General features: G+C 56.3%; 1 protein-coding gene across 1 annotated transcript in view; it reads right to left on the bottom strand.

Annotated features, from left to right (window-relative positions):
• Nucleotides 1-8638: 8638 nt before the first annotated feature.
• The window catches only part of LOC142290816 (immunoglobulin superfamily member 3-like), a 48585-nt gene continuing 33239 nt past the window's right edge, over nt 8639-23984 (bottom strand). The window contains 8 exon segments of the mRNA XM_075334833.1: nt 8639-9812; nt 11054-11446; nt 11668-12081; nt 12352-12753; nt 20028-20432; nt 20789-21190; nt 22733-22937; nt 22939-23132. Coding sequence (XP_075190948.1) covers nt 9562-9812; nt 11054-11446; nt 11668-12081; nt 12352-12753; nt 20028-20432; nt 20789-21190; nt 22733-22937; nt 22939-23132 — 2666 coding nt within the window. The 3' untranslated portion in view covers nt 8639-9561.

The following is a 23984-nucleotide window of genomic DNA, read 5'->3' as shown; positions in this document are numbered from 1 at the left end:
GGGCGACACACAATCATAGACAATATGAGCTCAAAATGAGGGAAGGGCAAACTCTCCAGACATAAATATACAGTGCTGTGCAAAAGTCTTAGGCAGTTGTAGAAAAAATACTGCAAAGTAAGAAGCTTAAGTTGTTGAAGGGTTAACAGTTTAGTTTTATATATTAAAAAAATGAATGATGAAAAGAGAAATGAATGTCCATCGCCTCTGTCCTCGGTATCTAGTGACCGTCCATCGCCTCCGTCCTCGGTATCCAGTGACCGCCCATCACCTCCGTCCTCAGTATTCCGTGACCGCCCGTCTCCTCTGTCCTCAGTATTCAGTGACCGACCGTCTCCTCTGTCCTCAGTATTCAGTGACCGACCGTCTCCTCTGTCCTCCGCATTCAGTGACTTGGCGTCTCCTCTGTCCTCAGTATTCCGTGACCGCCCGTCTCCTCTGTCCTCAGTATTCCGTGACCGCCCGTCTCCTCTGTCCTCAGTATTCCGTGACTGCCCGTCTCCTCCATCCTCAGTATTCCGTGACCGCCCGTCTCCTCTGTCCTCAGTATTCAGTGACCCCCCTCCCGTCTCCTCTGTCCTCAGTATTCCGTGACCGCCCGTCTCCTCTGTCCTCAGTATTCAGTGACCGACCGTCTCCCCTGTCCTCCGCATTCAGTGACTTGGCGTCTCCTCCGTCCTCAGTATTCAGCGACCGCCCGTCTCCTCTGTCCTCAGTATTCAGTGACCGACCGTCTCCTCTGTCCTCGGCATTCAGTGACTTCCCGTCTCCTCCGTCCTCAGTATTCAGTGACCGCCAGTTGCCTCCATCCTCAGTAATCACTGACTGCCCATCGCCTCTATCCTCAGTATTCAGTAACCGCCAGTTGCCTCCATCCTGGCAAAGTGGACGTATGGGACACTTTGCCAGGGAACGGCGGGAATGGTCTAGCACGCGTCATCTGCATGCCTAACTGGTTACCACTATGTGCTGGGGGAAGGAGGATTCAACTACCCTGTCCGGAAGAAAAAGAGGTCTATGTGGCACAAGGACAAGTGTCGTGGACTAGGTGAGACACCTCAGCAATAATGAACCAGCATCATGACTGTGGAGCCTGAGTCACATTGATTAAAGACCATCTAGTACCAGACCACTGTATTGTGCCCACCAGCCATAGGTTAGTCCACGTAGCCGGAGGAGAATCTCTGAACATTCGGAGGGCCCAACTACATTAGACTGGGCTCTCAGTCATGGAATGGTGGATATAGGAGACATGCGGCACCTACTGGTAGACATGTTGCTGAGAAACAACCTAGGAGCACGGTATTTGTGTCACTGGGTCAATGTTGTAACTCAAAGCCAAAGACCGGTTCCCTCTGCGTCTGCCGAGAGGGAATGAGTGATCCAGACACGATGACTAACCCCAGCCAGTGGTGAGTAATGCACAAAATACAATATTACTGTGTTACTCTGATGGAACGTGACCTGGGGAGGTAAATTATGTCAGGGAGGAGGTAGAAGGAGACCCATCATTAAGGGGGGGGGGGAGGTGCAGCGGCCAAAGAAAGGTATGAGGAAGAAGAGGGGGTCCGCATTACATGGGAAAGGGGATTAATGTATCCGATGACATGAGACATAGTGGGGCAGCATAAGAAGCAGATGATGGTGCCGGAAAAAATGCAGAACCAAGATCCTGTCCTTAACCTGGAAGGTCCATTAGGGGGACACCTAGGAGTAAGGAAGATCCTACACAGAGTTATGAGCAGGTTCTTCTGTCTCTTGAAATAAAATTTGTACTCTGCTGGGACACCTGACAATGGGTGGGAGGCCCCCCACGCAGATCTGCTTTATAACACATGACATTAATAACAGAACCTTTTCAACGGGGATGCATCGCAACGGTTGTGGATTTTGCCACCAGATACCTGATGCCGTAGCTCTCCAAGGGATTGATGCAAAGAGGGTGGGCCACGCATTAGTAGAGATATTTAGCTGGGTGGGTTTCCCAAAGGAGGCTGTGTCAGATCAGAGAACCCAATTTACGAGGAATGTATGCGTGCCCTGTGCAGCCGGTCCGGGATCCGATCAGTGTTCACCTCTGCGTACCACCCACAGATGAACCGACTCAGAGCAGTTCAATGGAATCCTGAAATGGTTAATCTGTGCCTACTTCGAGGTGGAGTGGGGACCTGAGACTCTTATATGGCAGGCAGCATGGGGGTTCACTGGACTTGGTGCTACAACACTAGGAATATTGGTCCAATTTGGGGGTTACCAGTGCTCTACAACGTGTGGCAGTTGTGAGAGGGGATACAACACATTGGACAGCTCACACGTGTACATTTAGCGGAGGTACAAGGGCAACAGAAAACATATGATAGAACTCCAGGGGCTTGGTGCCTTTAACTGAGCCAGTACACCAAAGAAAAGGTAGAGGGAGCAAGTCATCTTAGGGGATCACCTAACCCAGCCCAATCTAGTCCACTAGGGTTTGTTATATCAGTATCATGGACTCTTTTCTAACAAGCCTGGCAGAACCACTCTGACACTGGGACAGCAAGGCCATTTTTGACAGCTGCTATACCGAGTGGCACCCGAGGTTCAGCAGATGATTTGTAAGGATGGGGATGAAATGTTAGGGTTGGGAGTGATGGACCCCTCGCACAGTTCTTGTCCTAAAAAAAGATCAGAGCACAAGATTCTGCGTAGACTACCGAAGGCTAAAGGGCACGTTACACGCTACGATATATCGTGCGATATGTCGTCGGGGTCACGTCGTTAGTGACGCACATCCGGCATCGTTTGACATATCGTAGTGTGTGACAGCTACGAGCGTCTGTGATCGAGCAAAAAAAATACTCACCTTATCGTTGCTCGTTGACACGTCACTCATTTCCTAAAAATCGAACATCTTTCTGCGCGCTGGTTGTTCATTGTTCCTGAGGCAGCACACATCGCTCCGTGTGACACCCCGGGAACGATGAACTGGTGCTTACCTGCGTCCCGCCGGTAATGCAGAAGGAAGGAGGTGGGCGGGATGTTATGTCCCGCTCATCTCCGCCCCTCCGCTTCTATTGGCCGGCCGCTGTGTGACGTCGCTGTGACGCCGAACTTCCCTTCCCCTTCAGGAAGAGGATGTTTGTCGCCCACAGCGAGGCCGTTCGGGAGGTAAGTACGTGTGACGGGGGTTACCAACTTTGTGCGCCAGGGGCAAGAAATTGCCCGTGCCGCAGAAACGATGGGGGCGGGTGCGATCGCACATTCGATCGCACGAGAAATTGACGCGTGTAAAGCAGCCTTAAATGCAACAACTATCACTGATCCATACCGTGAGTAGATGATCTGTTAGACCAGATCGGGGGAGCGGCATTCATGTCTACGCTAGATCTCTGTAAAGGCTACTGGCAGATCCCTTTAACACCAGGTGCCCAGGAGCGTTCAGCCTTCCTCGCCCCCTTTGGTCTGTTCCAATTTACAGTCATGCCATTCGGGATGAAGAATGGGCCTTTCCCATGAATGGTGGAAGTTATGCTTGCAGCTGTCCGTTCTCCCAGGTTTATTTGGATGACATTGCCATATTCAGTAAGACCTGCGAGGATCACCTGCAGCATGTAGGGGAGATACTCCAATGCATTCAGCTGGCAGGGTTAACGATTCGCATCGACAAGTGCAAAATGGGGAAGGCTGAAGTCCAGTACATAGGACATCGAGTAAAGGCTGCTCTACACAACTATATCGCTAGCGATCTCGTTAGCGATGTGACATGCCCAGATCGTTGTTACGATTTGCCGAGATCGCTCATAGGTCGTTTTGTAGCGGTCACACATACACATCTCACAAACGACGCTACATCTGAGCACTTACACCGGGTAAATCTTTGAAATATGTGATTCAGACAGAACCCCGATGGAAGATTCCCTATAATGAGACAGGCTGAATCAAGGGATGCGACAACATCTGAACACCAGGAACATCATCTTCATCAGAATCAGAGGAACAGCCTGAATCAAGGGAAGCTGAAACATCTGAACACCAAGACCATCATCTTCATCAGAATCAGAGGAACAGCCTGAATCAAGGGAAGCTGAAACATCTGAACACCAAGACCATTGTCTTCAGGAAAAATGGATGAGACAGGCTCAATCAAGGGAAGCTGAAACATCTGAACACCAAGACCATTGTCTTCAGGAAAAATGGATGAGACAGGCTGAATCATGGGAAGCTGAAACATCTGAACACCAGGAACATCGTCTTTAGGAGTTTCGAAGGAGACAGCCTGAATCAAGGGATGTGAAAACATCTGAACACCGAGAACATAGGCTTCAGGAGGATCTGAGGAGACAGCCTGAATCAAGGGAAGCTGAAACCTCTGAACACTGGGAACATCATCTTCAGGAGAATCCGAGGAGACAGCCTGAATCAAGGGAAGCTGAAACCTCTGAACACCGAGAACATAGTCTTTAGGAGATGCGAAGGAGACAGCCTGAATCAAGGGATGTGAAAACATCTGAACACCGAGAACATAGGCTTCAGGAGAATCCGAGGAGACAGCCTGAATCAAGGGAAGCTGAAACCTCTGAACACTGGGAACATCATCTTCAGGAGAAATGGATGAGTGCCTGAATTAAGGGATGCGAAAACATCTGAACACTGGGAACGTCGTCTTCAGAAGAATGGGAGGAGACAGCCTGAATCAAGGAAAACTGAAACATCTGAACACCAGGAACGTAGTTGTCAGGTCCCGTATATCCTGTTCCCGTTACCTGGGCCCGCCTTCCCATACTTGTCTGTATCTGTTATACCCTCTGTGCCTGCCAGTCTCAACCATCCAGTCTGCACCTACCTTCCCTGAAGACTACCTATCAGTACCTGAGCCCGTCCCTGCCCTGGGGATCAGTGCCGGACACTGCCCTGTAAATGGTACTTGGCATCCACTGGCAGCTAAGCCCATCCTCCGCATCTGATGCTCTGGCGTCTACCCGGTAGGCGCATAGTTCAGCCCCTACCACTTCAGGATAAGCCCGGGTCTCCCCAGGCTTGAACTGTGAATCTGGTGTAGTGGGCAGATGCCCACTGGTCTGGTGAGTTAGTGGGTGGCTCATGTGTAGTGTGACGTCACCGTGCAGCGGCCGCCGGGCTCAGCGTCAGGAATCCTTGGCAATTAGGTGTTCCATTTGGTAGAAGACATAATTGTGTCCATAAGGTGGTGGCACCACAGACTGATGCTGCTTCCTACATGACTGCGGGGAGTCTGGAGCTGCCGGGAGGATGGAGGGCGCAGGATGGAGCCAGGAAACGTGGTCAAGTCTAAAGCTACCGGATGTGCCCACATTGCAGACAATCTGCACCCAAATCTGCTTGTTCTGGCGGGAAAAAAATGTGTGTTTTTGCTGTGATTTTTTAATGTGTTTCTTCATTGCTTTCAATAGAGAAAACGCAGAAAGAATTGACGTGCTGTAGATTTATTCTGCAACAAAATCTGCAAGGAAAAAATCCTGAATGTGTGAACAAGACTTCATAAATCTCACACACTTTACTGCATCAGGATATTCAGAAATCTGCAAGAAAAACCGGGGCAAAACCGCACGGTGTGCACACGCCCTCCATATCACTAGAAGCCACTGCAGGTCTAAAACCAAGGCTCCCCCTCTGTTATCACTACAGGCAGCCGGGACTGAGAGGGGGAGAGGGAAGACCTGGCGGCTTGAGCCTGTGCCTGAGGGTGAGGGTGAGCCTGTGCCTGAGCCGGAGCCTGTGCCTAAGGGTGAGGGTGAGCCTGAGGGTGAGCCTGAGGGTGAGGGTGAGCCTGAGCCATCCATAGTCCTGATCTGGGCTGTCCACCATGCACTGGTCATGGCTGCTGTGGGGCAGGAGTGTGAAGGCTGCGTCAGGAGACGGCACAGGTGAGTACATCTGATAATATAGAATGTATGTAATGATATGTATACATATCTGATCTGTGTAGTATACATTGAGTATATTCATATTGGTGGTTGTAGTATATAGTGTTTATACTGGTGTGTATAATGTATACTGGGCTGTATATACAGGAGGGTTCAGTATACAACAGTGTATATGCAGGCTGTAGTGTGTATATTGTATAGTGTATGTATGTAATATTGTGTACAGTATATATTATGGGCTCACATCACACCAGTCTTGATTGGGAGAATGTGCTGGAATCAGACACTTCCGATTCATGAAGCTGTGCACTCCTCTCCATCAATCAAGAGCATCAGATGAGTGGCATACACCTGTGCATGCGCACGTCTGTGTTTGCGCTCCTGCCCCCCTCTGGGCCTGCACCCCTCTGTGTGTGCATCTGCGCCCCTCTGTGCGTACGTCTGTGCATGTGCTCCTCTGTGCGTACGCCTCCGCGTACTCCCCATCTGTGCGTACGCCTGTGCCCCTCTGTGCATACACCTGAGTGTGCTCCCCTCTGTGCGTATACACCTGCGCCCCTCTGTGCGTATACCTGCGTGTGCTCCCCTCTGTGCGTATACACCTGCACCCCTCTGTGCATATACGCGTGTGTCCCTCTGTGTGTATACACCTGCGCCCCTCTGTGCGTATACCTGCGTGTGCTCCCCCTCTGTGCGTATACACCTGCACCCCTCTGTGCATATACGCGTGTGTCCCTCTGTGTGTATACACCTGCGCCCCTCTGTGCATATACGCGTGTGTCCCTCTGTGCGTATACACCTGCGCCCCTCTGTGCATTAGGGTTCTCAGGGCGGCTGCCGCACTGTATTAGAACACTATTAACCTCTTCACCCCACGGAGATTCTTCCAGGAGCCATAACTTTTGTGTTTTCCGGCAGTATCGCCTTATGAGGCTTGTGTTTTGCAGGACCAGTTGCACTTTTGAACAACTCTGTTGATTCTGCCCCATATTGTACTGGAAAAGCCAGGTAGAGTCCTAGAACTGTTGCATCTAATGGATGCGGCTATTCTGGGCGGCTGCTGGCTGACATTGTTAGGCTGGGGGGCTCCCCATAATGTGGGGCTCCCCATCCTGAGAATACCAGCCTTCAGCCGTATGGCTTTACCCTGGCTGGTATCAAAATTGGGGGGAACCGCACGTCATTTTTTTTAAAATTAATTATTTATTACTTTTACTGCTCGATATTGACACGCCCACCGGCGGCTGATTGGTTGCAGTAAGACACGCCCCCACACTGAATGGCAGCTGTCTCACTGCAACTAATCATAGGCACCGGTGAGCGGGGAAAGCAGAGAATATGAGTGATTAATGAGCGGCCGGCTTTTTCAAAATAGTAAAAGCTGCCGGAGTTTTTTTGTTTTTTTTTTTTACAGCCGTGCAGCGCCGGAGGAGAGAGAAAGAGAGAAAGAGAGAAAGACAGAAAGAGAGAAAATGACATCGCTAGAAAATGATGAGATGCATACGTGTTTACTAACGTGTGCGCACATACCCATAGACTTTCATTGAGTCCGTGTGTGCGTGCTCCGTGCATAAAACAGACATGCTTCCGTGCAACACGGAAATGCATACGGATCACGGACACTATGAAATAACGCACGTGTAACTACAAAAATAGCATAACATTGGTGCACGTTTGTCCGTGTCTCCGGTATATACGGAAACGGACCAAACACGTGTTTAACGGATGTGAGTTGGAGGCCTGACTCTTCCTGCTGCAGCCTCCTTCACCCGGGCAATACAGGTCCCACACAGACAGCAATCACCTGGGTTTCTCGGGATTTGTTGCCCGCATTCTCCACCAATTGTAGGGATTTCACTTCTTGGTAGTTGCTTTAAGTTAATTTCTTGCATAAACTTTCGAACAACAACAATAAAACTGCTTTTCAGTCAAAATGTTCAAAGCAAACAAAACAATCCTTCTACAAGGTTGGGAAAATAAAGCAGTACATATAACCCCAGCCATGGCCGCTTACACGCGTCGAGTCACCCACCTTCATCTCCCTCCCCCCCCACAGGCCACTCACACACGCTGAGTCATCCCCCCCCCTTCCCTGGCCGCTCACGCACGCCGAGTCGTCACCCCCTTTCCTGGCCGCTCAAGCACGCTAAGTCGTCCCCCCCTTCCCTGGCCGCTCACGCACGCCGAGTCGTCCCCCCCCTTTCCTGGCCGCTCACGCACGCCGAGTCGTCCCCCCCTTCCCTGGCCGCTCACGCACGCCGAGTCGTCCCCCCCTTCCCTGGCCGCTCACGCACGCCGAATCGTCCCCCCCTTCCCTGGCCGCTCACGCACGCCAAGTAGTCCCCCCCTTCCCTGGCCGCTCATGCACACTAAGTCGTCCCCCCCTTCCCTGGCCGCTCACGCACGCCGAGTCGTCCCCCCCTTCCCTGGACGCTCACACACGCCGAGTCGTCCCCCCCTTCCCTGGACGCTCACACACGCCGAGTCGTCCCCCCCTTCCCTGGCCGCTCACGCACGCCGAGTCGTTCCCCCTTCCCTGGCCGCTCACGCACGCTGAGTCGTCCCCCCCCCTTCCCTGGCCGCTCACGCACGCCGAGTCGTCCCCCCTTCCCTGGCTGCTCACGCACGCTGAGTCGTCCCCCCCCCTTCCCTGGCCGCTCACGCACGCTGAGACGTCCCCCCCCTTCCCTGGCCGCTCACGCACATCAGATTGCCCCCCTGGCTGCTCTTGTAGTAATCACCCGTAGACGAGACGGTAACAGAACACGGACTTTACTGTCAAATAAAGATCATATAAAACAAGCTCAGTGCAACATATCACAAGTTGGCGGAGATGGGTGCGCAGCAGTGTCGCTCAGGCCGCGTGCGCAGCGGTCTCGCTCAGGCCGCGTGGGCCAGTCCTTTAGTAACCATTTCACACCCAGTGACCGGAAGTTTAATGAGGAAGCAGGACTTTATAAAAAGGAAGACGGTGTCCAGCAGGGGGCGCCTATGTACAAAACCAACTGCTGTGTCCCATTCCTGAGTCATCCTGTGCCACTGGATTCAAGATGGCTGCCTTGTGGGCACTCGGGGAGGAAGATTGGGGTACCTGACCATCTGAGGCCCACAAATTAACACTTTCACTCCTGGAGTGTAATATTACAAGTTCGGTCCTTCAGGCGGTGCCACGGTCAAGCATCGATCCATAATCCAACAGTGCAACAAAGAAACATACAGAAATATCAAGGGTTAAAAACGAGACGTATAAAATACCATCCATGGGCAGAGCGGGCACATACAATGTACTTAGTCTGTGCCCACCTAGAGGCGGGGAGACCAGTGCGTCCCGGGGGGCCCTCGGGGCCACAGTCTGTAGTGGGTGAAATGCACTTCTATAGAAATGATACAATCTCTTGCGGCTGGAGTCCATGCCCTCCCCTCCCCCGCTGCCAGAGCAGGGGCAGTGCCAGCGCCTCATCTCACAAAGGTGGCACAAGCCATGTTGGCGTTGGACATTGTCCCAGAAGCCTCGGTCCTACAGAGGGTGCGGCGGGGGCCGGCGGAGCAGATATACAAAGCTTTGGCGGAGTCCAGGGGAAACGTTCCAGTGCCAGCACAGATGCCCCCGTCCGGGCTCGCTCTGCCCACTGTCCCCTTGGCTGAAATGAGTGTGGCTGTCAGAGCTGGCACTGCGGCTCTAGTCAATGGTGCCCGGGTGGATGCTGAGCACGGGCGGCTCCAGGCAGGTGGGAGAATAATTCAGGTGCGGCTCCTTGATCCACAGCAGCGGCACGCCGTTCTTCCCCTCGCCGGTCTTACTGGACGGTCGGCTGCGGAACCTGACGAGCAAGATGGTGATGATGAGGATGCCGAAAATGGGGAAGGGGTAGAAGAAGACCAGGTAGAAGAGCGCGTCATTGGAGCAGATGACCGACTGCAGTGTGGACTCTGCGGAAGAAAGAACACCAATCAGATACAAGTGCTGGGGCACGAGACCTAGGAGAAAGAACATCGAAGAGATACAAGTGCTGGGGCACAAGACCTAGGAGAAAGAACACCAATCAGATACAAGTGCTGGGGCACAAGACCTAGGAGAAAGATCATCGATGAGATACAAGTGCCCAGGCACAAGACCTAGGAGAAAGAACATCAATGAAATGCAAGTGCTCGGGCACGAGACCTAGGAAAAAGATCATCAATGAAATGCAAGTCCCCGGGCACGAGACCTAGGAGAAAGAACACCAATCAGATACAAGTGCTGGGGCACAAGACCTAGGAGAAAGATCATCGATGAGATACAAGTGCCCAGGCACGAGACCTAGGAGAAAGAACATCAATGAAATGCAAGTGCCCGGGCACGAGACCTAAGAAAAAGATCATCAATGAAATACAAGTGCCCAGGCACGAGACCTAGGAGAAAGATCATCAATGAGATACAAGTGCTGGAGCACGAGATCTAGGAGAAAGAACACTAATCACATACAAGCGGCTGGGCACAAGACGACATGGAGGGAATGTGCTTCACCTCTCTACTCCAAATATGTCAAAAGCTGCAGTCACAGATCTGCCGATTCCCTGTACAGGGCTGAGAGTCAGAACAGCGCAGCTTAGTTTTGCCTGTAACAGTAAATAAGAATACAGCTCTGGAGGTAACCGGAGGATAGGATACAATGTAACAGTAGACTAGTGACTGCAGCTCTGGAACTGACTGGAGGATAAGACACGATGTAACAGTAGACTAGTGAGTGCAGCTCTGGAAGTGACTGGAGGATAAGACACGATGTAACAGCAGAATAATGACTGCAGCTCTGGAGGATAAGACATGATGTAACAGCAGAATAGTGAGTGCAGCTCTGGAGGATAAGACATAATATAATGGCAGAATAGTGAGTGCAGCTCTGGAGGATAAGACATAATATAATAGCAGAATAGTGAGTGCAGCTCTGCAGGTGACTGGAGGATAAGACCTGATGTAATAGCAGAATAGTGAGTGCAGCTCTGGAGGATAAGACATAATATAATAGCAGAATAGTGAGTGCAGCTCTGGAGGATAAGACATAATATAATAGCAGAATAGTGAGTGCAGCTCTGGAGGATAAGACATAATATAATAGCAGAATAGTGAGTGCAGCTCTGGAGGTGGATGCAGCAGATAAAGCCCCGGTAGACCCCCTGTACTTGTTACTTACCCTTGCCCTGCACGGTGACCCATCCTACCAGGCTTTCGTCCTGTGCCAGCAGGTACCAGTCCCCGCGGGGCCCCATCATCCATTCCTGGACGGAGCAGGTGTAGTTGCCGGTGTCGGTCTGCCCGGCCTGCGGGACCCTCAGCTTGTACATGGTGGGCGAGAGCTGGATCTGCTGCAGACGACCCTCCCAGCGTGGGGTGAGCGGGCTCCACACACCCGAGCGGTCAGTGGTCAGAATGGCCTCCGCCCCCCGACTGCCACTGAGAAGTGACCAGGACACCGCCAGCTGCGAGCCGGGCACAGAGCGCGACAGGATAGTGCAGTCCAGAGAAAAATGGCCGCCGTCCTGCACCGAGACATTTTGGGGCGCAGTGTCCAGCTGCAGGTCCGCATCTGTGGGGAAACAACACAGGGTTAATCACCCGGTAATGGACGATTCTGTCCGGTACACAAGGGCACGGTTTGCGGTCAGTGAATGGACCGTGGTCTACATCCAATGGTTGCACATCCGTCCGTCCTCACAGCTGAGGCGCTGCTACAATGTATCCTCGCATGATGAATGGCTGACACATTGTACCAGATCAGGAGGGAGGTTACACAGATGTGGCACTCACCGGGGCGCCGCACACTGACGTAGGTGGCGGCTGAGCGCTCGTCTGCCCGCTTGTACCAGTGTCCCCGGGGGTCCTGCAGCCATTCCTGCACCCGGCAGCTGTAGGCCCCGCTGTCCTGCTCCTCGGCCCGGTGCAGGGTGAGGGTGTAGAGCCCGGGCGACGGCTGCCACAGGTGGAGGCGGCTCGGCTGCTCCCAGCTCCCTCCGTCCTCATCAGCGGGGGGCAGAGTCATGCCGTCTGGAGAAAACCGCGTCACCGTCCTCCTCTCCGGCTCCCCTGCCCTCCAGACCAGCCACTCCAGGGACAGGCGAGACTGCGGCCGCGTACGGTTCAACACCCGGCACGTCACCGCGAAGCTGTCCCCCTCCAGGGAGGAAAGATTCCGGGGGAGCGGATCCACCTGCAGGTTGCTATCTGCGGAAGAGAAGGGGCACACGGGTCAGACCCCACCTCGTAAGCCGCCAACTGGTGCCACCTCCCATAATTAGCATGTAACCTTCCCCGCTGGGTCTCTGCCACCCTACAGTGCCCCTTTACTGTCAAGCAAACCCCACTACCAGTGCCCCCCGGACTGTTCTTCATTTGTACTTATTTACTCCACCCAATATTTTGTCCCACCCCCAGTGTCTACCCACCACTACACACCGTGCCACCACCAGTCTGTGCCCACCGCCTGCGCCTCACCTGGCATTTTCACGGTGACCTCTGTCAGTTCGGATGCGTCCTTGGCCAGCTGGTACCAGGCCTGGTTGGGGTCCAGCACCCACTCCTCCACCTGGCAGTAGTAGCCTCCGCTATCCTCCAGTCGTGCCCCCAGCAGGGTGAGGGTGTAGTGACCGGGGGTCAGCTCCTCCAGCTGCAGTCGGTCCTTCAGATCCGCTTCCTCGGCATAGGTGCCGTACTCCATGCCAGTACCGCTGCGAACAATCAGTTTCCCATCTGTCCCCGAGGGCTCTTGTGCAAACCACAGCACTGAAAATCGGGCATCGGGGCTGCTCTGAGCCCGCACCGTACAGGACAGGGTCACCGCCGATCCCTCCAGCACCGCCACCGAGCGCTGCCCCTTACTGACCTGCAGTCGTGGTACTGAAAGACAAGAGATGACTGTGAGAACCATCGTTCCTACCCCACCGAGCCCTCGCTGCAGACCCGAGCCACCTCGCGGGAGGGGGACGTGGGGCGACCTCGCGACAGGTGGAGGGGGACGTGGGGCGACCTCGCGACAGGTGGAGGGGGACGTGGGAGGGCCTCGCGGCAGGTGGAGGGGGACGTGGGAGGGCCTCGCGGCAGGTGGAGGGGGACGTGGGAGGGCCTCGCGGCAGGTGGAGGGGGACGTGGGAGGGCCTCGCGGCAGGTGGAGGGGGACGTGGGAGGGCCTCGCGGCAGGTGGAGGGGGACGTGGGAGGGCCTCGCGGCAGGTGGAGGGGGACGTGGGAGGGCCTCGCGGCAGGTGGAGGGGGACGTGGGAGGGCCTCGCGACAGGTGGAGGGGGACGTGGGAGGGCCTCGCGACAGGTGGAGGGGGACGTGGGGCGACCTCGCGACAGGTGGAGGGGGACGTGGGGCGACCTCGCGACAGGTGGAGGGGGACGTGGGAGGGCCTCGCGGCAGGTGGAGGGGGACGTGGGAGGGCCTCGCGGCAGGTGGAGGGGGACGTGGGAGGGCCTCGCGACAGGTGGAGGGGGACGTGGGAGGGCCTCGCGACAGGTGGAGGGGGACGTGGGAGGGCCTCGCGACAGGTGGAGGGGGACGTGGGGCGACCTCGCGACAGGTGGAGGGGGACGTGGGGCGACCTCGCGACAGGTGGAGGGGGACGTGGGGCGACCTCGCGACAGGTGGAGGGGGACGTGGGGCGACCTCGCGACAGGTGGAGGGGGACGTGGGGCGACCTCGCGACAGGTGGAGGGGGACGTGGGGCGACCTCGCGACAGGTGGAGGGGGACGTGGGGCGACCTCGCGACAGGTGGAGGGGGACGTGGGGCGACCTCGCGACAGGTGGAGGGGGACGTGGGGCGACCTCGCGACAGGTGGAGGGGGACGTGGGGCGACCTCGCGACAGGTGGAGGGGGACGTGGGGCGACCTCGCGACAGGTGGAGGGGGACGTGGGGCGACCTCGCGGCAGGTGGAGGGGGACGTGGGGCGACCTCGCGGCAGGTGGTTGGGGGACGTGAGAGGGCCTCGCGGCAGGTGGAGGGGGACGTGAGAGGGCCTCGCGGCAGGTGGAGGGGAGGTGGGGACACCTAATAGCAGTGAGTGAGACAGGAGGACCTTGCAGCAGGTGGAGCAGGGGGCCGGGGTGACCTTGTGGTGGGGGTCAGCACTGCTAGGGAAACTTCACTGTAGTCCCCCTCCTCATCCTCTCTTGGCGCCCGCTCATCGCTTCATCTTCTTTTCTCTTTGCTCCCATTGCCCTACTTCTACTTTTCCCGATTGATACCGGGACCCAAAGACTCAGATTACCCTCCTCCTAGGCAACCGTTACTAAGGAGACATGCGTTTCCAGGGAAACCACAGGCACAGAGTCCCGAGGAGTGGGCGTACGGGCAGAGGACAGCGCAAAAAAAAAAAAAGATCAGAATATACAGACCTCAACCACGTCTCATGTTACCGAGAGGCAGCAGGACCAGAAGGCAACGGGAGAAAATATGCAAATGAGGCACTGAGCGCCATGTAACCTGACCCCAATGACAGCGAGACCACCACCAGACCGCAGGATCTCTATAGGTGAAGTTTACTCCCCCCTCCTTCAGGATGACCCTATATACAGGAGGTCACCACAAATAGACCCTAGCAGCAATCCCTGCACAGACCTGAGCGAGTCTGGAAAGCGTGCAGCCATACTCATGGGCGGGGCTTATCCATTTCTGTAATAATTATGAATATCTCTCCTGGGGCAGAGCAATGAATACGTAAGGCAGAACCGAGACATTCAAGGGGAACACTATCACTGGCTGCCCAGAGGGATACGGGAGACGGAAGGGGAGAGACGGAAGGGGCTGTCCAGAGGGATACGGGAGACGGAAGGGGCTGCCCAGAGGGATACGGGAGACGGAAGGGGCTGCCCAGAGGGATACGGGAGACGGAAGGGGCTGCCCAGAGGGATACGGGAGACGGAAGGGGCTGCCCAGAGGGATACGGGAGACGGAAGGGGCTGCCCAGAGGGATACGGGAGACGGAAGGGGCGGCCCAGAGAGGTGGAGAGACGGAAGGGGCGGCACAGAGAGGTGGAGAGACTGAAGGGGCGGCACAGAGAGGTGGAGAGACGGAAGGGGCGGCACAGAGAGGTGGAGAGACGGAAGGGGCGGCACAGAGAGGTGGAGAGACGGAAGGGGCGGCACAGAAAGGTGGAGAGACGGAAGGGGCGGCACAGAGAGGTGGAGAGACGGAAGGGGCGGCACAGAGAGGTGGAGAGACGGAAGGGGCGGCACAGAGAGGTGGAGAGACGGAAGGGGCGGCACAGAGAGGTGGAGAGACGGAAGGGGCGGCACAGAGAGGTGGAGAGACGGAAGGGGCGGCACAGAGAGGTGGAGAGACAAAAGGGGCGGCACAGAGAGGTGGAGACACAAAAGGGGCGGCACAGAGAGGTGGAGAGACAAAAGGGGCGGCACAGAGAGGTGGAGAGACAAAAGGGGCGGCACAGAGAGGTGGAGACGGAAGGGGCGGCACAGAGAGGTGGAGAGACGGAAGGGGCGGCACAGAGAGGTGGAGAGACGGAAGGGGCGGCACAGAAAGGTGGAGAGACGGAAGGGGCGGCACAGAGAGGTGGAGAGACGGAAGGGGAGCCACAGAGAGGTGAAGAGACGGAAGGGGAGCCACAGAGGAAGAGGAGAGACGGAAGGGGAGCCATAGAGAGGTGGAGAGATAGAAGGGCGGCACAGAGGAAGGGGGAGACGGAAGGGGCGGCGTCACATAGAGAAAGGTGGAGAGATAGAAGGGCGGCACAGAGGAAGGGGGAGACGGAAGGGGCGGCGTCACATAGAGAAAGGTGGAGAGATGGCAAGGGCGGCACAGAGAGAGGGGGAGACAGAACGGGCAGCGGCACAGAGGGATATGGGAGCCGGAAGGGGCGGCACAGAGGGATACGGGAGCCGGAAGGGGCGGCACAGAGAGGTGGAGAGACGGAAGGGGCGGCACAGAGAGGTGGAGAGACGGAATGGGCGGCACAGAGGTGGAGAGACGGAAGGGGCGGCACAGAGGTGGAGAGACGGAAGGGGCGGCACAGAGGTGGAGAGACGGAAGGGGCGGCACAGAGGAAGGGGAGAGACGGAAAGGGGCGGCACAGAGGAAGGGGAGAGACTGAAGGGGCGGCACAGAGGAAGGGGAGAGACGGAAGGGGCGGCGTCACATAGAGAAAGGTGGAGAGATGGCAAGGGCGGCACAGAGAGAGGGGGAGACAGAACGGGCAGCGGCACAGAGGGATATGGGAGCCGGAAGGGGCGGCACAGAGGGATACGGGAGCCGGAAGGGGCGGCACAGAGAGGTGGAGAGACGGAAGGGGCGGCACAGAGAGGTGGAGAGACGGAAGGGGCGGCACAGAGGTGGAGAGACGGAAGGGGCGGCACAGAGGAAGGGGAGAGACGGAAAGGGGCGGCACAGAGGAAGGGGAGAGACTGAAGGGGCGGCACAGAGGAAGGGGAGAGACGGAAGGGGCGGCGTCACATAGAGAAAGGTGGAGAGATGGCAAGGGCGGCACAGAGAGAGGGGGAGACAGAACGGGCAGCGGCACAGAGGGATACGGGAGATGGAAGGGGCCAGAGGGATACAGGAGATGGAAGGGGCCAGAGGGATACAGGAGACGGAAGGGGCCAGAGGGATACAGGAGACGGAAGGGGTGGCACAGAGGGATACGGGAGATGGAAGGGGCACGTCATGGGGAAGGGGGAGAAATAGTGGTTGCGGCAGAGGGGAGGGAGCGAGGAAAATTGAAAGGGCAGCACAAAGAGAGGATAACGGCCCAGTCACACAACGACTGACCAGCGATCCCGAAAACGATGCGACCGGATAGGGATCGCTGGTAAGTCGCTGGGAGGTCGCAGGTGAGATGTCACACAGTCAGATCTTACCAGCGATGCAGGAACAATACAGGTCGCAGTAGCGACCAGTATAACGATCTCGGCAGTCACTGTGACCCTGTCACACAGTGTCAAACACAGCGATGCGTCCTACCCAGCAGGACATCGCCTTTGAAGAAAATGGCCTGGACCATTCTGCAACGACCGGCGACCTCACAGCAGGGGCCTGATCGCTGGTAGGTGTCACACATAACGAGATCGCTAACGGGATCGCTACTGCGTCACCAAAACCGTGACTCAGCTGCGATCTCGCTAGCGATCTCGTTATGTGTGACGGTACCTTAAGAGACAAAAGGGATAGCATAGAGGCGGAGGAAGGAAGCGGCACAGAGAAAGGGGGAGACAGGAGGGGTAGGACAGACGGGCATGAAAGTTAAAGGTGGAATTGATGGGGGGACAGAAGGAGCGGTATGGGGTTAGAATGAAAGGAGCAGCACGCGGGGGGGGGGGGGACGGTAAGGGCAATATGGAGAGGAGAAATGGAAGAGGCAGCACAGAAAGGGAGGGAAGAGATAGAAGGGGCTGCGGGGGATGGAGAGATGAAAGGTTTGGCACGGACAGAGGGGAAGAGACAGAAGGAGTGGCACATAGAGGTGGGTAGAGATGGAAGGGCAGGCACAGACAGGGAGGGGGAGACTGAAGAGTTAGCACGGAGGGGGGGGGGGGGAACGGAAGGGACAGCTTAGGGGGTGAGAGATGGAAGGGGGGGCAGAGACTAAGGGTGTGGGGGAAAGACTGAAGGGACAGCAGATATGAAGGGGGAGGGGGAAGGACTGAAGGGACAGCAGATATGAAGGGGAGACGGAAGGGGTGACATAGAATGGGAGCCACTGGCGGGGAGGGGGATGGAGGAACATGATGGAGGCAGCCATTAGCTGTGGGGCATTATATACGGTGTAGGGCAGGGTGTCTGCGGTTCCAGGTAGCAGCTGTGGGGCATTATATACGGTGTAGGGCAGGGTGTCTGCGGTTACAGGTAGCAGCTGTGGGGCATTATATACTGTGTAGGGCAGGGTGTCTGCGGTTACAGGTAGCAGCTGTGGGGCATTATATACTGTGTAGGGCAGGGTGTCTGCGGTTACAGGTAGCAGCTGTGGGGCATTATATACGGTGTAGGGCAGGGTGTCTGCGGTTACAGGTAGCAGCTGTGGGGCATTATATACTGTGTAGGGCAGGGTGTCTGCGGTTACAGGTAGCAGCTGTGGGGCATTATATACTGTGTAGGGCAGGGTGTCTGCGGTTACAGGTAGCAGCTGTGGGGCATTATATACTGTGTAGGGCAGGGTGTCTGCGGTTACAGGTAGCAGCTGTGGGGCATTATATACTGTGTAGGGCAGGGTGTCTGCGGTTACAGGTAGCAGCTGTGGGGCATTATATACTGTGTAGGGTAGGGTGTCTGCGGTTACAGGTAGCAGCTGTGGGGCATTATATACGGTGTAGGGCAGGGTGTCTGCGGTTACAGGTAGCAGCTGTGGGGCATTATATATGGTGTAGGGTAGGGTGTGTGCGGTTACAGGTAGCAGCTGTGGGGCATTATATACTGTGTAGGGCAGGGTGTCTGCGGTTACAGGTAGCAGCTGTGGGGCATTATATACTGTGTAGGGCAGGGTGTCTGCAGTTACAGGTAGCAGCTGTGGGGCATTATATACTGTGTAGGGCAGGGTGTCTGCGGTTCCAGGTAGCAGCTGTGGGGCATTATATACTGTGTAGGGCAGGGTGTCTGCGGTTACAGGTAGCAGCTGTGGGGCATTATATACTGTGTAGGGCAGGGTGTCTGCGGTTACAGGTAGCAGCTGTGGGGCATTATATACTGTGTAGGGCAGGGTGTCTGCGGTTACAGGTCTCAGCTGTGGGGCATTATATACGGTGTAGGGCAGGGTGTCTGCGGTTACAGGTCTCAGCTGTGGGGCATTATATACTGTGTAGGGCAGGGTGTCTGCGGTTACAGGTCTCAGCTGTGGGGCATTATATACGGTGTAGGGCAGGGTGTCTGCAGTTACAGGTAGCAGCTGTTGGGCATTATATACGGTGTAGGGCAGGGTGTCTGCGGTTACAGGTAGCAGCTGTGGGGCATTATATACGGTGTAGGGTAGGGTGTCTGCGGTTACAGGTAGCAGCTGTTGGGCATTATATACGGTGTAGGGCAGGGTGTCTGCGGTTACAGGTAGCAGCTGTGGGGCATTATATACTGTGTAGGGCAGGGTGTCTGCGGTTACAGGTAGCAGCTGTGGGGCATTATATACTGTGTAGGGCAGGGTGTCTGCGGTTACAGGTAGCAGCTGTGGGGCATTATATACTGTGTAGGGCAGGGTGTCTGCGGTTACAGGTAGCAGCTGTGGGGCATTATATACTGTGTAGGGCAGGTTGTCTGCGGTTACAGGTAGCAGCTGTGGGGCATTATATACTGTGTAGGGCAGGGTGTCTGCAGTTACAGGTAGCAGCTGTGGGGCATTATATACTGTGTAGGGCAGGGTGTCTGCGGTTACAGGTCTCAGCTGTGGGGCATTATATACTGTGTAGGGCAGGGTGTCTGCGGTTACAGGTAGCAGCTGTGGGGCATTATATACGGTGTAGGGCAGGGTGTCTGCGGTTACAGGTAGCAGCTGTGGGGCATTATATACTGTGTAGGGCAGGGTGTCTGCGGTTACAGGTAGCAGCTGTGGGGCATTATATACTGTGTAGGGTAGGGTGTCTGCGGTTACAGGTAGCAGCTGTGGGGCATTATATACTGTGTAGGGTAGGGTGTCTGCGGTTACAGGTAGCAGATGTGGGGCATTATATACGGTGTAGGGCAGGGTGTCTGCAGTTACAGGTAGCAGCTGTGGGGCATTATATACTGTGTAGGGTAGGGTGTCTGCGGTTACAGGTAGCAGCTGTGGGGCATTATATACTGTGTAGGGCAGGGTGTCTGCGGTTACAGGTAGCAGCTGTGGGGCATTATATACTGTGTAGGGCAGGGTGTCTGCGGTTACAGGTAGCAGCTGTGGGGCATTATATACTGTGTAGGGCAGGGTGTCTGCGGTTACAGGTAGCAGCTGTGGGGCATTATATACGGTGTAGGGCAGGGTGTCTGCGGTTACAGGTAGCAGCTGTGGGGCATTATATACTGTGTAGGGCAGGGTGTCTGCGGTTCCAGGAGTGCTGATGTCACCCCCTCTAACATGTACTGTGCTTGGCTTCTCTCCCGTCTCCGGAGGGGGTGTATCTGGATTTACCAGTCTGACGGTGAGCGCCACGCCCGGCTACATCAGCACTTCACTCCCCGCTGTGTGACGGCGGAGGTCTCACCTGGCCGCTGGACTCGGATCTCCAGCAGGTTGGATGCCCTCTCTGCCAGGCGGCTCCAGCTGCCATTGTTTTCTCTCCTCCACAGCTCGGCCACGCACTGGTACTTGCCGGCCTCGGACTCGCTGGCCCGGCTCACGCTCAGACGCACGTTGTGGCTGGAATCCGCTTTCTCCACAATGCTGCGCCCTCGGAAGTTTCCAGCCCGCTCTCCCCACTGCACCCCGCCGGAGCGGCTGAACGTCACCAGGTCGTGGGTGTCCCCTCCGCTGGCCGGCTGGAATCGCCAGGTCACCGAGATGCCCACCCAGGGTGGATAGTGAGGCTTCAGGATACACTGAAGGTCAAAGGAGTCATAGTAGCTGACGCCCGGGGTGCGGGAAATGGCCATGACCGAAAAACCAGTCTCTAGAGGAAGAGATAGGAGAAAAATCAGGAAATGCCGGCAATATGCTGAAATACTCTGTGCTGCTGTGGCTCACTAGTGCTCTACCGTCTCTGGTCACATGGCGGTGTGTCTGAGGTGTCGGCATCGCTCGCTCAGCCTCGTCTGCCGCTTACACTCATTGTCCCCCGGTGATACTGTCAGATTGCGGCACGGAGCGGCTCCAGTGACTACATAGAACCACCGCTATATCTATCGTACCAGGGGCATCGCAACGCTCCAGTCACATGTCCCATCAAATTAGGGGCTGTCAGCTGTGAGGGTGTGTGGAGGAACCGCAGCTCTGGCTGTGACCGGAGCAGAGGCCACTATGACTCACCCAGTGCGGTGACATCCACGCTGGTCTTGGCGGATCTCTCGCCCAGCCGCTGCCAGTCTCCGTCATAACTGGGCAACCATTCCGTTACACGGCACTCGTACGAGCCGGCGTCCTGGCGCTGGCTGCTCTCCAGCTCTAGGGTGAAGGTGTCGGAGCCGGACCTCACCATGCGCAGACCTCCGGTACTGGCCCGTTCTCTGTAGGCCTGGCTGGCCCAGGTGACTCCATCCCGATCCTGCTGGATCACCTCCCTCTGGCGGGTCTGCGAGTCCAGGAGGTGCCAAGAGGCAGAGATGCGGCTCTGCGGCCCAAACAGCGAGGCCACCAGGCACGTCAGGAAGACGCCAGAGCCCTCCAGGACAGAGCTGGAATTGGCCACCACCGTCACCGTCACCGAAGTCCCTGCAAAAAAGGGGAACCGTGAGGAACCAGCACAAACCAAAATATAGAAAGCGGCCCCGAAACCACAGCCACACAGGAGAGCGAGCCCCAAACCACAGCCACACAGGAGAGAGGGCCCCAAACCACAGCCACACAGGAGAGCGGGCCCCAAACCACAGCCACACAGGAGAGCGGGCCCCAAACCACAGCCACACAGGAGAGCGGGCCCCAAACCACAGCCTCACAGGAGAGCAGGCCCCAAACCACAGCCTCACAGGAGAGCGGGCCCCAAACCACAGCCTCACAGGAGAGCGGGCCCCAAACCACAGCCTCACAGGAGAGCGAGCCCCAAAACCACACCCACACAGCAGAGCGGGTCCAAACCACAGCCACACGGAGAGAGGGCTCCAAACCACAGCCACAAAGGAGAGAGGGCCCCAAACCACAGCCACACAGGAGAGAGGGCCCCAAACCACAGCCACACAGGAGAGCGGGCCCCAAACCACAGCCTCACAGGAGAGCGGGCCCCAAACCACACCCACACAGCAGAGCGGGCCCCAAACCACAGCCACACGGGAGAGAGGCCCCCAAACCACAGCCACAAAGGAGAGGAGAGGGCCCCAAACCACAGCCACAAAGGAGAGAGGCCCCCAAACCACAGCCACAAAGGAGAGGAGAGGGCCCCAAACCACAGCCACAAAGGGAGAGAGGCCCCCAAACCACAGCCACACAGGAAAGGAGTGCGGGCCCCAAACCGCAGCCACACTGAGAGCGCGGGGACCAAACCAAAGTCACATAGGAGAGAGGCCCCCAAACTGCACCCACACAGGAGAGGAGAGGAGAGCGGGCACCAAACCCGCACCCCCAAAGGAGAGTGTTCCAAATCACACCCACACAGGAGAGTGGACCCTAAGCTGCACCCACACAGGAGAGGAGAGCAGACACCCATATAAGAGAGGAGAGTGGGCCCCAAACCCAATCATACGGGTGTGACTGGGGCACCGTTGTACCAGTGCGTTGGTTGCCCCCATTATACCAGTGTGGCTTGGGTCCAGTTATATGGGTACAGTGAGGGTCTCGTATCGGCGGCCCAGTTGTACTGGTGTGGCTTTGGCCCTGTTATACTGATGCAGTTGGGGCTTTGTTATATGGGTGCATTGGCGGCCCCGTTATACCGGTACGGTTCGGGCTTTGTTCTATGGGTGCGATGGTTGCCCCGCTGTACCAGTGTGGTGACGGCCCCGGTATACCGGAGCATGCTTTTGGGGCCTGGTTATACGGGTGTGATGGCGGCCCCGCTGTACCGGTGTGGTGACGGCACCGGTATACCAGTGCGTGCGGTTGGGGTCTTGTTATATGGGTGCGATGACGGCCCCGCTGTATCGGTGTGGCAGTGGCCCCGTTATAACCGGTGCGGTTCGGGCTTTGTTCTATGGGTGCGATGGTTGCCCCGCTGTATCGGTGTGGTGACGGCCCTGGTATACCAGTGCGTGCGGTTGGGGTCTTGTTATATGGGTGCGATGGCAGCCCCGCTGTACCGTTGTGGCCCTGGTGGTGACTTACTCAGCAGTGACACTGTGATGGGGATGTTCTTCGGCCTCTTGCTGTCGCGGTCCACCATCTCTCCGGACGCCGCGCGCTCTCTCTCGGTCACTCTGCAGTTGTATTTGCCGCTGTCTTCGGGGCGCAGGCGGTAGATCCGCAGTGAGAAGACGCTGTCACTGTCCCGGGCCACGCGCAGCTCCCCGTGACTCTCTCGCTGGCTGTAGTCTCCTGTAGTCTCCTGTCAGGGTGGTCACCCCGCCGGGGCTCAGACTGGCCATCAATGAGCTGTTAAAGGCCCAGGACACCGCAAATGTCCGATCGGCGGCGTTCTGCGCCTCAATAATGCACCGCAGCTCCGCGCTCTCCCCCGCGCTGTACGAACGGCGGTCCGTCTCCAGCCGCACATTAAAGTCCTTATCTACAAGACAGAGAGGAGTCAGAAAATAGATATATCCCATATACCAGCACCAGCCATCACCTACTACTGCTGACAACCTGCCTGTATATAGTGTGAGGTGTCAGCCCCGCCCCTCACCTATTACTGCTGACAACCCGCCTGTATATAGTGTGAGGTGTCAGCCCCGCCCCTCACCTATTACTGCTGACAACCTGCCTGTATATAGTGTGAGGTGTCAGCCCCGCCCCTCATCTATTACTGCTGACAACCCGCCTGTATATAGTGTGAGGTGTCAGCCCCGCCCCTCACCTATTACTGCTGACTACCCACCTGTATATATAGTGCGAGGTGTCAGCCCCGCCCCTCATCTATTACTGCTGACAACCTGCCCGTATATAGTGTGAGGTGTCAGCCCCGCCCCTCATCTATTACTGCTGACAACCTGCCTGTATATATAGTGTGGTGTCAGCCCCGCCCCTCATCTATTACTGCTGACAACCTGCCTGTATAGTGTGAGGTGTCAGCTCTGCCCCTCATCTATTACTGCTGACAACCTGCCTGTATATACTGTGAGGTGTCAGCCCCGCCCCTCATCTATTACTGCTGACAACCTGCCTGTATAGTGTGAGGTGTCAGCCCTGCCCCTCATCTATTACTGCTGACAACCTGCCTGTATATAGTGTGAGGTGTCAGCCCCGCCCCTCATCTATTACTGCTGACAACCTGCCTGTATATAGTGTGAGGTGTCAGCCCCGCCTCTCATCTATTACTGCTGACAACCTGCCTGTATATAGTGTGAGGTGTCAGCCCCGCCCCTCATCTATTACTGCTGACAACCTGCCTGTATATAGTGTGAGGTGTCAGCCCCGCCCC

This window comes from Anomaloglossus baeobatrachus, chromosome 2 (assembly GCF_048569485.1).
Source record: "Anomaloglossus baeobatrachus isolate aAnoBae1 chromosome 2, aAnoBae1.hap1, whole genome shotgun sequence".
In the NCBI taxonomy this organism is placed as follows: domain Eukaryota; kingdom Metazoa; phylum Chordata; class Amphibia; order Anura; family Aromobatidae; genus Anomaloglossus; species Anomaloglossus baeobatrachus.
Note: the sequence above shows the minus strand (reverse complement) of the source record. Positions and strands in the feature narration are given on the sequence as shown.